General features: G+C 39.8%; 1 protein-coding gene across 1 annotated transcript in view; it reads right to left on the reverse strand.

Annotated features, from left to right (window-relative positions):
• Positions 1 to 362: 362 nt before the first annotated feature.
• SLC6A3 (solute carrier family 6 member 3) overlaps positions 363 to 12,798 on the reverse strand; it is a 154,624-nt gene continuing 142,188 nt past the window's right edge. Inside the window, exons 9-13 of the mRNA XM_044295484.1 lie at positions 11,176 to 11,304; positions 10,233 to 10,332; positions 7,666 to 7,766; positions 1,760 to 1,927; positions 363 to 476 (exon numbers count right to left, since the gene is read on the reverse strand). Coding sequence (XP_044151419.1) covers positions 363 to 476; positions 1,760 to 1,927; positions 7,666 to 7,766; positions 10,233 to 10,332; positions 11,176 to 11,304 — 612 coding nt within the window. The remainder of the gene's footprint in view (positions 477 to 1,759; positions 1,928 to 7,665; positions 7,767 to 10,232; positions 10,333 to 11,175; positions 11,305 to 12,798) is intronic.

The raw sequence follows: 12,798 nt of genomic DNA on the forward strand, positions 1-12,798 counted from the left end.
CCGAGCCGCCGTCTTGGTGGCACTGATGCGGACCCATTCACTTTAATGGTGTGCTGTCCGCATCCGTTGCTCCGTTCCGTGGCCCCGCTAAAAAAATATAACATGTCCTATTTTTCTCTGCACTTTGCGGACAAGAATAAGCATTTATATTGAAGGCTGTCCGTGTTTTCGGACCGCAAAACACACCACGATCGTGTGCATGAGGCCTAATACAGATGTTCAGTCAAGATCCAAAATCACTACAAACCCCAGATGAAGAGCAGGTCTCAGAGGTGAAACCAACATCTATCAGACAATTATGGCATATCATATGGATAAATGTCCCACATGGGAATACGCTTTTAAGTTCCTTGTAAGAAATTTCAGTTCATAAAGTCTCTAGTATAATATAGAAAATAACTTACAGTAAACTGACGCACTTCTCCTCTTTCTATTAGATCATATTCTTTTTCAGGAGTTATGGCATAAGCAATTTTCTGAAATACAACAAAAATACACATTGTATTTCACATTATGTAGAATACTGTACATAAACATATAAATGCTTTTGTGCAAACGTATTAGGCACAATAGACTTAATGTATTTTATAATCTTTTAATTAGTATTTCAGTTTAAAAATATTAATTACACATTTCCTAACATTAATTTTCCAAAAAATTCAATGTTACAGAAAGACTTTAGTAAGTAATTTGTTATCCAATATCCAAGCAGAAATCGTGGTGTATCAACCATCTTTAGTCTGCAAAACCTCAAAACTTGTGCCTTAGATGACTCCTTAAAGTCTATGAAATTGTAACTTTTTTTGGTGTTCCCATGTGCCAGTCTTGATCCCCTGTGTGCTGGAGTAAGATGTACCAAATTTATAAAAAGGCAGATTCTTTTGCTAAATTACGTGTATCTTTAGCACTCCATGTGTTAGAAACTGATATATAACTTACACCTTCTCGTGTAAGTTAAAGTGTATACGGCGGTCCGTGATAAGTACGGCCCCTCCCGCTAAGCCCCACTCTTTTCTCACCATAAAAGTGATTAGAAACTCAAAAAGTCATGAATCATGGTGCAAATATGGCATGAGCCATAATTTGCTAATTTGTAACACCATACTAGTGGCGTAAATGCATTGATAAATGCCCCTCTAAGTGTCTATCACTATAGGGTCCCAGTGCTGGATATGGGACCCCTGTTCTTGTGATCAGTGGGGGTTCCAGTGGTGAAACCCCCAGTGACCCTGATTATCTCTCCTGTTAAGATCACTGGTTACTTCTTATACCTGAAAGAATTGTGAGTTGGTAGAAAAAATGGATCACTGGTTCGACACCATAGATCATGGGGCTTGGAATTGGTTGGTAAATATAATATTTATAATATCTAAAATAGTATGATAAAATTATATCAATCTATCACAACAAACAACAAATAAATGTAAAAAAATATGTAATTGAGAACTGAGTGATAATCCTAACTAGGAGACAATCAACCTTAGTAATAGCCACAATAATCAATGTGGTCCAGAAGACTTAAAAAGATAGTCAATAATAGCTTTTTGTTTATTATTTCTTGTATTGGGTAAATATATTTTTCACATGCTATTTTATTAAATATTAAATAGACTAAATATGGATTTTATTTTATTGTATATTGTCATACATAGCAGTTAGTAAATATTGTCTAATGAGCTTTTTTTTACTTGACATTTAGTCAATACTATTTCTATATAAGCAATATACAAACATAACACATAAAACACAGATTTCTTACTTCTCGAAAGGATCCAGGAAGAGTACAAAATTTATATATGGCATAAATAGGTACCATTGCCATGGATGATACAGCAAGTAACCAGCCAATCACATTTGCCCATTCTGGAAATGTATAGTTTCCATACTTTGGAGAACTATAGGATACAATGCTGATAACAACCATAAACTGAAAAAAAGCAAATTATCATTACTCAAACAATAAGCTGAACAATATATAGATATTAGATCGATAGAGTAAAGCTTTTTTTATTTATTTATTATATTTTCACTTTTCTTTTTTAACACAGTATGGTGCCATTGTGCCGTTAAATTAAACCAAAATCTATGGCATTCTGACAGTTTTTTAAGATCTTTATATGTAATTTAATGTTACAACTTCTACAGCCATTCCCCGAGTTGCCACTAGTTTCGAGGGCCTTTTTGTACTGTTGATTGTGCTGATCAGTCCATGAAAGACTATGCACCCTGCTTCTTCACCAAGTTGTTTCCTTATACACAGCCGAGTCACATTATTATGACCATTTCCCATTTTCCATGTTGGTGGTGCGTAGCTCATGAAGGAAGTCACGTGTTGTGAGCTGGCTTGGTGGGTATATAAGGTGTGCAATAGGCTGTCTGCACACAAATCCCTTGTTGCTGTCATGAGTAAAAAGGGTTATTTATCAGAGTTGCAAAAAGGGATGATTACTGGCTTCCGGACCAAGTGTGGCAGTATTTCTGAAACTGTACAGTTTCTAAACTATTCACAAGCTGCTGTGGTGAGTGGACAAATGGCACCATTGTGAATAAGTGATGTGGAAACTGTGGAGCATCACATGCCACAGATGTTAGAGGTGAACATGAGATACAAGGGTGCTCGACAGCAGATCGACACGCTACAGTGCAGCGGGTCACTGCCAAAATGACCTTTTCCTTCCTAATAATCATCTGCTCCATCGAGAAGTGTAAAGGGGCCTTTAGGGTAGGTTCACACAGAGTTTTTTGAAGGAGGTTTTTAGGCAGGTTTTTTATTCAGGTTTTTCAGCCAAAGCCAGAAGTAGATTAGAAAGAAATCAGAAATCTAAAGAAAGCACTTATACTTCTCCTTTTTGCTGGATCCACTTCTGGCTTTGGCTGAAAAACCTGCCCCCAAAACGTCTCCAAGAAACTCCACGTGAACCTACACTTACTGCTAGGCTTTACCACAGATCTCACTGATTGCTTATTGGCAAGGGACTCGTCTTACAAATAACAATTTACTAAAATGGAGAACCCTTTTAATGAGAACAGGATACAAGAAGTATCAATAAAGAAAATTGGCAAATCAGAATTTAAATGGTGGGTGAACACAATTCAGTTTACTAAAGCATTCTATGTTGAAAATCAGATAAGAGACAGATAACACAAATGTTTGTCTGCATTGTGAAATGCACATACAAAGTGCAAGAAAATTCTACTTACGGATCTGCTTGCTCATTTTTTTATACTTAAAAAGCAGCTACTGTAGTTGCATGTGCAGCAGCAATGACCAGAATGAAGCTAGGTCCAAGGTTACAGTAGAAATGTGATCATTTATGCATATAAAGACTAATAATTACCTCTAAATAACCATCTAGCTAATGTGTCCAAAAAAAATAACAATTACATAGCAGAGGAACAAAACATAGAAAAGTCCAAGGATAATTACAGAAATGAGGGATAATGAAAGGTGCATGATTTTAAAAGTACACCTATTCAAGAACTACAGAGTACAGCTTACAACAGCACAAATAGCACATGTTTTCATATTTAATACAAATAAAGGTACAATTTGGCTCAGTGAAAATGGTGGCCAAAATGTTAAAGGGGTTTTCATAGTAATGTCATTGATGGCAAATTGCTAGGTATGACCGCAATAACCGCTTCATTCACTTCAATGGGACAGCTCCTTCCTATTCAACTGAATGGGAAGGAGCCATCCCATTGAAGTGAATGGGGCAGCTGAGATGTAACTACACCTGCTCACCAGTGCGGTTCCAAAAATGAGCAGGTAAACAATAAAGAGAAGGCAGCGCCCATACAAGTGGTACTTTCTTTTCAAACAGCTGATTGGTGGGGGTGCCGAGAGTCGGACCCCTGCCGATCTGATATTGATGACTTATCCTGAGGATAGGTCATCAATATAAAAAAGGGTGCAACCCCATTAAGTAGTAGCAGTGCTTTGTTCTGCCATTGACTATAATGAGTCAACCATAAGTCTTCCAAAAAATGGAGTTCACAGAGACCCATGGGGCATAATGCTTCCGTAGCAGCATTGCAATTTCATTGTGTACAACTAGTCCTAGCATTATGCCATATGCCATAATCCCTTTAACAACTGAAGATAATCTGATAAATGCTACGTTACAAAAGCAGATACATAGATTTTTGGTGTTCACAGTAAAATTGTAGCTACTGACAGCATCTCTGAAGGGTCTTGGATTTTTCCAAATACAGACATACCTAATTTTAATTCAGTCTGTGATTGAAAGACCATATCCAGACTACAGACTGCTGCAAACTAAGCATGCAGAGTGTAGCTACAGGGAATTCTTCAGCAGATAGGTCAGCACAGTCTGATCAGATCAGAGGTAAATCAAACCATGCAGTACAAATGAAAAATTGAGTGTGAGATGTCATTTTAATTAGGTAAATCTGAGTTAATAGAGAGAGTTTCCCAGCATTAGGGCTGCATTACGCCAGCAGAACATCTGACTGATTTTCTGACCAATCATTGGTCAGATGGACGTTTCACACATAGAACTTTTGTTACACACACCAACTATTGGTCTGATTGGACAGAAATTGGTTAGATCAAGCATGCTCAACCTGCGGCCCTCCAGCTGTTGTAAAACTACAACTCCCACTATGCCCTGCTGTAGGCTGATAGCTGTAGGCTGTCACGTAATGATGGGAGTTGTAGTTTTGCAACAGCTGGAGGGCCGCAGGTTGAGCATGCCTGGGTTAGATAATCTGTTGGTGTAATACAGCTCTTAGGCCCCTTGCAGACGAGTTTTCCTCACAGCCACAATGGGGGATACAAACGCATTGCGCCCACACTGAATCCGGACCCATTTATTTCAATGGGTCTGTGTACATGAGCGTTGTTTTTAACGCATCTCTTGTGCGTTCCGTGAACATTGCAGCATGTTCTATATTCTGCATTTTTCACACAGCCCTGGCCCCATAGAGGTGACTGGGGCTGAATGAAAATCACATCACATCCGCAAGCAAGTGCGGATCCGATGCGTTTTTCATTGATGGTTGCTAATAGATGTTTGGAAACCTTCAGTTTTTTTATCACATGCGTGAAAAACTTATCAATGCGAATTGCATCCGTGTAAAAAAAAAACTAACAACTGAATGCAAGTGCAGGCAAAACTGGCTGAACTTGCTTCGAAGTTGATTGAGAGTATGCCCAGTCGAATTGCATTTCTAACTGAATGCACCCTGAACACATCCGGACCTAATCCGTATCGCTCGTCTTCAAAGGGCCTTAGGCTGAGGCTAAATCTCAACTTTTTGTCACACTATAAAAAAATCGTTGTGAGATTGAGATTGATTAGCTTGAAAATCGATTCCAAGTCACTGGCCATTTTAATGCAAAATTATTGGCAAAAGATTTTATGTTAAGTAAAAACGAGCCTGCAAATTGATCTGAAATCCCAACATTTCCCAATTTTTAAAATTGCTAGCTACTTACTTGTCTACAGTGGTTTCAGAATGATTTTACTGCAGATTTTATCACAGGCGATTAAATTGCTCCAGGAATAATAACGCTGGAGCTACACCTAGTCGAGTGACTGTGCACTAGATTGCATGCAAGTCAATGCACTGCTTTGGCTGCAGCTCAATGGTTTAAAATCAATTAACAGCACTACAAAAAGTCGAGGTGTAGCCCCAGTGTCATTTGGCTGCAGCCATTTTAAAGATATTATTGAAGGTAGATAGATAGTTAGACAGACTGTATGGACAAAGGTATTGGGACACACAACTTAATCACTGCGTACATGTGCAGCTTCATTGCCACGGATGTATAAAAAGTTTTATTTATTTTATGTAGTTATACAGCGCTGCTATATTCCACAGCGCTTTATAGACATCAGATCACACTGTCCCTAATGGGACTCACAATCTATGTATGTCCTTGAAGTGTGGGAACAAACCTACACAAACATGGGGAGAACATACAAATTCCATGCAGATGTTGTCCTTGAACCTAGGACCCCAGTGCTGCAGGGCACCAGTGCCAACCACTGAGCTGCCTCTAGCCATGCAGTCTACCTTTACTAACAATTGGGAATAGCTCATTCTAAAGAGCTCACTGAATTTGAATGTGGTAATAGAATGACATTGTTACAACAAATCAGTTTGTGAAATTCCTTCCCTCCAAGATATTCCAGGATCAACTGTGAGTGCTATTATTACAGGAACTTAGCCACAAAGTGACAGACCACGTAAAGTTAAGTGAGGCGAATAGGGGGCCATTTACTCTGCTGAAATACGTCTAAATTAGGTGCATTTTAGGTGCAGATAGTGGCACAACGGTCAGTTGTGCCGCTATCTGCGACTTTGTCCCGCTCACTCCAGGCTCGTCTCATTCCCCATTTTATGCGCCAGAAGCAATCTTACATTTAGGGCTGGCGCTGGATACGTCGAAGTTATGGAGAGGCCTGCTCCTCTTCATAACTTTAACGGATCCACTGCCAGTGTAGGGCTTTATTAAGACCAGCGTCTGAAACAGCGGTCTTAATAAATGTGCCCCATAGTGCATAAAAGTTGCTAATGCTCTGATGACTCAATAGCTGCATAGTTCCAAACCTCTCCTGGCATTAACATTAGCACAAAAACTGTGCTTCTTATGACATGGGATTCCTTGGCCAGTCAGCTGCATGCAAGCCTTACATCACCAAGCACAATGACAATTGTAAGATAGTGATGTAAAGCATGCTGCCAGTGGAATTTGGAGTAGTGGTAATGTGTGGAGTAATGAATCACTGTCACAGGCAGTGAGTGTGGACCCACCATGCAACAGGTTTGATTGTGGGCATTATTCTGGTGGTTCCCTGGTTTTCACCCTTTAACCCCTATACAGGGATCTTTTCCTCACTGTAGGGGAGACACCAGGCCACTAAATCTTGAAATAGTCCCGGTGTGGTTGGCTGCTGATGCACTGGGATCAGAGGCACTGGTGCAAGGGATCAGGCAATACACATGGTCAGGAAGCAGGCAGAGGTCTGGGCAGTCAGAGTATGTGCAAATCCATGACCAATCCATAGGTTAGGGCAGGCAGCTCAGGGTCAGTACAGTGAACAGGCATGGGTCAGCTCAGGCAGAGAGTCGGAATCCAGGAAACAGACAGAAGTCGGTACATAGACACAGAGATTAAAAGTCTTTTGTAGGACCTAGCAAGCAAGTGAAAGCAAACTTTCTGGGAACAGTTTTTGGAAATCCCTTTTCTGTTCCAGCATGACCATGCCCCAGTACAAAAAGTAAGGTTAATAAAGGCATGGTTGGGTAGTTTGGTGTGGAAGACCTTGACTGACCTGCACAAAGCCCTGACCTCAACCTCATTGGATACCGTTGGGATGAATTAAAACAGAGATTGTGAGCCAGGCCCTCTGGTCCAACATCAGTGTCTGACCTCACAAATGCTTTTCTAGATGAATGGGCAAAAATTTCAACAGACTCTCTGTAATCTTGTAGAAAGCCTTCTGAGATTAGTGGAAGCTGTTTTAGCTACAAAGGGGGCCAACTTCAAATGAATGCTTATGGAATAAAAATGTGATGTCATAAAAGCTGCTCTAGGTGTAATGCATAGGTGTCCCAATACTTCTGTCTATATAGGATAGATGGATAGATAGATAGATAGATAGATCAGTTTCTGATTTCAGGTGTAATATTTACCAGAAGAAAACAAGGGCTGACAAACTTCCAACAAAGTCTCCAGTAAAGTCCTGGTCTCTTTCCAATCATTTCCTTTATGTCATCACTGAAACGACTAACTCCTGGTGAAAATACACACATGCATGCAGTATATGTAAATCTTAAATCTGTACTGTAATAAAATAAAATGAAGATCAAAACAGCCAACCAAATTCTAAGTATAAGATACAAATGAAGGTATAGAAACCATGTAGCAGCCAGAAAACATATCCCTTTCCTATTGAAAAAAAAATAAACACTTTTGGCTCAGATTATGGTTGTGGGGCTAATGTTGAGGGGGGAGGTCAGGAATTGATTGGCCAAAATATTCTTCCTACTTACCTTAGAAACTCCTACATCTCATGTAAATTAATCTCCAGGCGCCCAGCAGGCAAGTTTTCTACCATCTCGTCAGCATCCCTCTAAGAGTGGGTTCAGACTAGCATTAGGGATTCCGTTATGGCTTTCCGTTATAACATGGTCATAACGGAAAATAACGGAATCCATAAAACGGAAGGATGGATCCGTTCTTCTGCCCATAGATTTGTATTATGACGGAATGCAAAACGTAAGCCTTTAAAAAGCATTCTGTTTGCTTTCCATCCTAATAGAAGTCTATGGGAATCAAAACGGATCCGTCTGGGTCCCGTTATGCAAGACAGAAAACAAAGTCTTGTCGACAGATGAATCCGTTATGCTTTCCTATAGACTTCTATCAGGATGGAAAGCAAATGGAATGCCTTTAAAGGCTTCCGTTTTGCATTCTGTCTAGGCATTTTGTTATTTACCATTATAACCATGTTATAACGGAAAGTCATAACGGAATCCCTAACGCTAGTGTGAACCCAGCCTTAGGCATGATTGACATCTCTGATGCTTCCTGTGTCATTTACTTTCCCCTGTAATATATGTCAATCAAGCCTAGATCGGGGGGAGTAGTAGCCACCAAGATTACAGGACACTTGTCTGCTGAATAAATGATAAGCAAATACTTAGAGAGGTATTTGCATGTGTCACAGGAGTTGCTCACAGTGTTTATTCTAAAGTATGCTGTATTACTGATGGCACACATGGATGTGTTCAGACCAGGCTCAGACTGGCCCACAGGGGAACAGGTGAATCTCCAGTGGGCCCCTAGTCCCTCAACCTTTTTACAAGTGGCACATGGCACAGTAGACTGACAGCACTAGATATAGGTAGGCAGCATAGATCGCCTCAACCAGCCTATGTTGATCTGAAAACCTGGGTACATTATTTATCAAAGCACCCAGTTTATTATTATAGACACATTGGGTGGCTGAGATGACTTTAAGATATAGAGTCAGGCTAGCCATGTCCTCTTTCCCAAGGGACCTGCCCTCTTAAAGTCACTACATGAGCCCCCATAATCATATTGTAGGGTCTTGCTACATGTAGTATTCACATGGCCCTATGCACCCAGAAGTGTGAATATCCCATGGATATGCTATAAATGTGTAATGTCTCATTCACACATCAGTATTTTGGTCAGTGATTTCCATCAGTAATTGTGAGCCAAACCCAGGTGTGTCTTTCCCTTATACCTTATCTCTGTGGAGGCCATAATCCTGGTTTTGGCTCAAAATCACAGACGGAAATCACTGACAAAAACACTGACGTGTGAATTAGGCTTAAAGGAGTTTTGCCATCACATACAATGGGGGAATATAGCCAAGATATGCCCCCATTGTCTCTGGGATCCGCACCTACATGAAAACGGAGCGGGGGAATTAATGGAGGGCGCACTGCTCATGCGCAGCCCCCGTACATTCATTTCAATGGGGCCGCCAAAAATAGGCGCACGCTGGCTCATCTATTTTTGTCTGCCCCATAGAAATGAATGAGGGGAGGGGCCGCGCGTGCGCGGTGCACTCCCTTTCACTTGTGTGTTAGCAGCAGGTAGCAGCGCTTGGTGGTGGACGGACCCTGGGAAACCCAGGGTCCCCCAGCCACAGCTCTCCCCGCTCCAGTCTCCTTGTAAGTGTGGGTCCCAGAGGTGGGACCTGCACCTATCAGACAATGGGGCCATAGCGATATGCCCTCATTTTATGTGATGGGAATACCCCTTTAAGATGGGAATAACCCTTTAACTCAATGGCTGTAATAAGGGAGCAGACAATTTTGAGATCTGTATCATAGAGAATATAAAGATTTATTATGAAATTGATTAGCATTGTACTTTGAACCTATTTAGATAAGAAAAAATCAACATACATAGACTATGTTCAATGAACCAAGGCAAGGCTAGGTTTATATCTGCAGAGAAGATTATTTTAGGTGCCTCAGTTGTAGAGTATAGCAAAAATGCAGGATAAAATATCACAGCATTCAGCACTGTTTTGTCTGGCAGAATGACAGCCTCCATTAATGGAAGTTCAACAGACCCCACTGTAGTTAATTGGGATGGTGTCTGTAATTTGTTTTTCTTTTTTTTTTTTTTCTGATCCTAGACTGGAACAGAAAGACAAACACGTGTGAACCTACCCTAATACACTGTGCATACTGGATATGAAAACTTTATGAGTTCTTACCATAAAACCATGCAATTCCAATAGCTTCAATGAGTACGCCAAATAAAATTGAGGTACCTGCTGCAAAATGATCAAGCAGAGTGAAAACATAAATTCCACCCTATAATAAAAGAAAGAGAATATGGTGGTTACTGTTACAGAGGCTTACATGATATATAAATCTTCATAGATCTAACACAGCTAGGCTTATCCTTCCTGTAGAACATTAGAGCACATGGTTCAACTGAATGGTGATGATAGCTAATTGGTATCTGTCATTGTGGTAGCCCATATTACAAGGTGGATGCCAACATCGAATTACTTGTGATAAATTAAGCCTTTCTCTACCAAGTCCTCCAAAATAGAATAAGGTTTTTTGTTTTTAACTCTTGTCCTTTGGCTGCATGTCGTATCAATTTATCCAGAAGATAAAACTTTATTGGATATATCAGCTTATCCAAAAGTAAAAACTGCAATAACAGATACATCCCATGGACTAGTTTGGTAATTCGTCTAGTTGCTAATCTTGGACAACCCCTTTATGGGCCAAATTGTATTAGGAGTAGTCAAATTGTGTTCTTCAAAGTGAACAATGCCATATTTGCCTTCGTAAATAAAGGCTTACATTACAGAAATACAAACAAAAAAAAATTGGTAATGTATGGTTGTTTACTGATACTTTAGAAAAAAAATTCCAAGATACCCCCACCACCTCTCTGTCTACTCAGTTATGGGTGAGTACTCCTATCACAGGAGTCCACCAGGCTGACTTACATGACTTTGCAGGAAAATTTCTGCAATGTCAAATTTACAAGATAACAGGAGTATTCAAACAATAGTACAACCTAGATGCTTCATACTTGAAAGACCTACATCACTGCGGTATGATTTGAAAGAGAGGGATGATTTTGTACATTTCTGGTAGAGTATCTACAAACTACGGTAAGGCATGAAAATTACATACATTGGTTACACAGGAGAGGCATATGATGAATGTAAAAAGGACGACAAAAAGTGTAAAAAGCTTTCGATGTCTATGTAGGAACTTGAATTCATCAATAAGCCCTGTTATTACTGATTCCATTCCTCCCATCTGTAATACACCAAAGAAACTGAGGTTAGTTAAATGATCAATATGCAGAAATGCTACAGTCACTATATATATATATTTACATTCATAACCTCCTTTAGGATACCAGCAATTATCTAGCATGACAATATAAGTTAGCTCAAGTGGTGACCCTAAAAGTTTTGCCACCTTACATTTCTTAATAAGAATATGCACTCTTACTGTGTGGTATCACAGAGTCCTTCTCATTCAGTCATGGCACTAAATACAGCACAGGACAGAATAAAGTATGGAAAGCATGAACCTGAGAGAGATGCCAATACGAAAAGCTATCGCCACTGGGTCTAAGTAATAGAGCTGTAACCATAGGCATAACCATAGCCATAGCAGCCATAGAGGTTGATGGGCTCATTGAGGTGCAAGAACATTGTGCCTTTTTGTTGGGAATAACAACATGAATTATAGGTAACCCTCTACATAATTATTGGGTAACTACAGGTGGGGGGTAAGGGGTACAGAGCATGTAGTTGCATGTGAGTCCTAGGGTCCAATCTGCCACATAACAGGATGCCAGTATTCAGTTCCTGTGTTGTGATCTCAATGTATCATATGCTGTAAAACATTATGGATGTGTAAAACCTCCACTTTATCATGCAGGGTTATACTCTTGAATGGTTTTTCTTTTACACTTTAGCACACAAATCATGTGAATATAGGCATTTTAGGGCCCAAACTGCCTCAAACATGAAATAATTTTTGAAATTAAAACATTTGTATGTCAAATGGAGTTAGCAATATAATTATTTTATAATTTCCCAAAAATTGGTCTTGCAAACAAAGCTGAAGTTTTTGTGATTCGATTTCAAATTGCTCAAAATGGCATCCACCATTTTACTTATGACAGTACTTTAATGAGCACAGCAGGGCAGGGAAGATGAAGGTGGAGGATCACATGACCCTGGGTGGAGCCCTAGTTAGCAGGCTTGCCCATAAAATGCCTTGTAGTCAGCCTCAGCCAATCAGCAGGGATAACATAGATATGGCTTATTATCCCAAATAAGTAAATTATGCTTTTTGCTTGGGAGTAGGTGATGCCGCTGCTGCTATTGGTACAGGCACAAAAGCTGTCAGACCTAAGGCAAGCTGTGCTGTCTTGAGAGTTGACAGCAACATATTCCAAATGCAAATAGCACACTTGAAATTAACTCTGGACCTTTTGTCACCATTGCTGTTGGTGGCTCTGTGCAGATATCTTCTTTGTGTGAATACTGTATTTCCCTACATTCCCAGACAATATTGCAGTGAACGCTGACATAATTTTGTCTAAAAGTTTTCAAAACTGTTTTACAAAAATCCCATTTGTCAAGGTCAGACAATATTGCAGTTCAATTTTTTCTAAAAAGTTGTTGAAATGTTTATTATAAAAATTCAATTTAGCACAGACTAGTGTGCCAACTGCATCAAAGTTACCATATATTGTAGTGTACTCTATAATTGACCATTTGTCTCTTTAAAACT

Source organism: Bufo gargarizans, chromosome 5 (genome assembly GCF_014858855.1).
Source record: "Bufo gargarizans isolate SCDJY-AF-19 chromosome 5, ASM1485885v1, whole genome shotgun sequence".
NCBI lineage: Eukaryota > Metazoa > Chordata > Amphibia > Anura > Bufonidae > Bufo > Bufo gargarizans.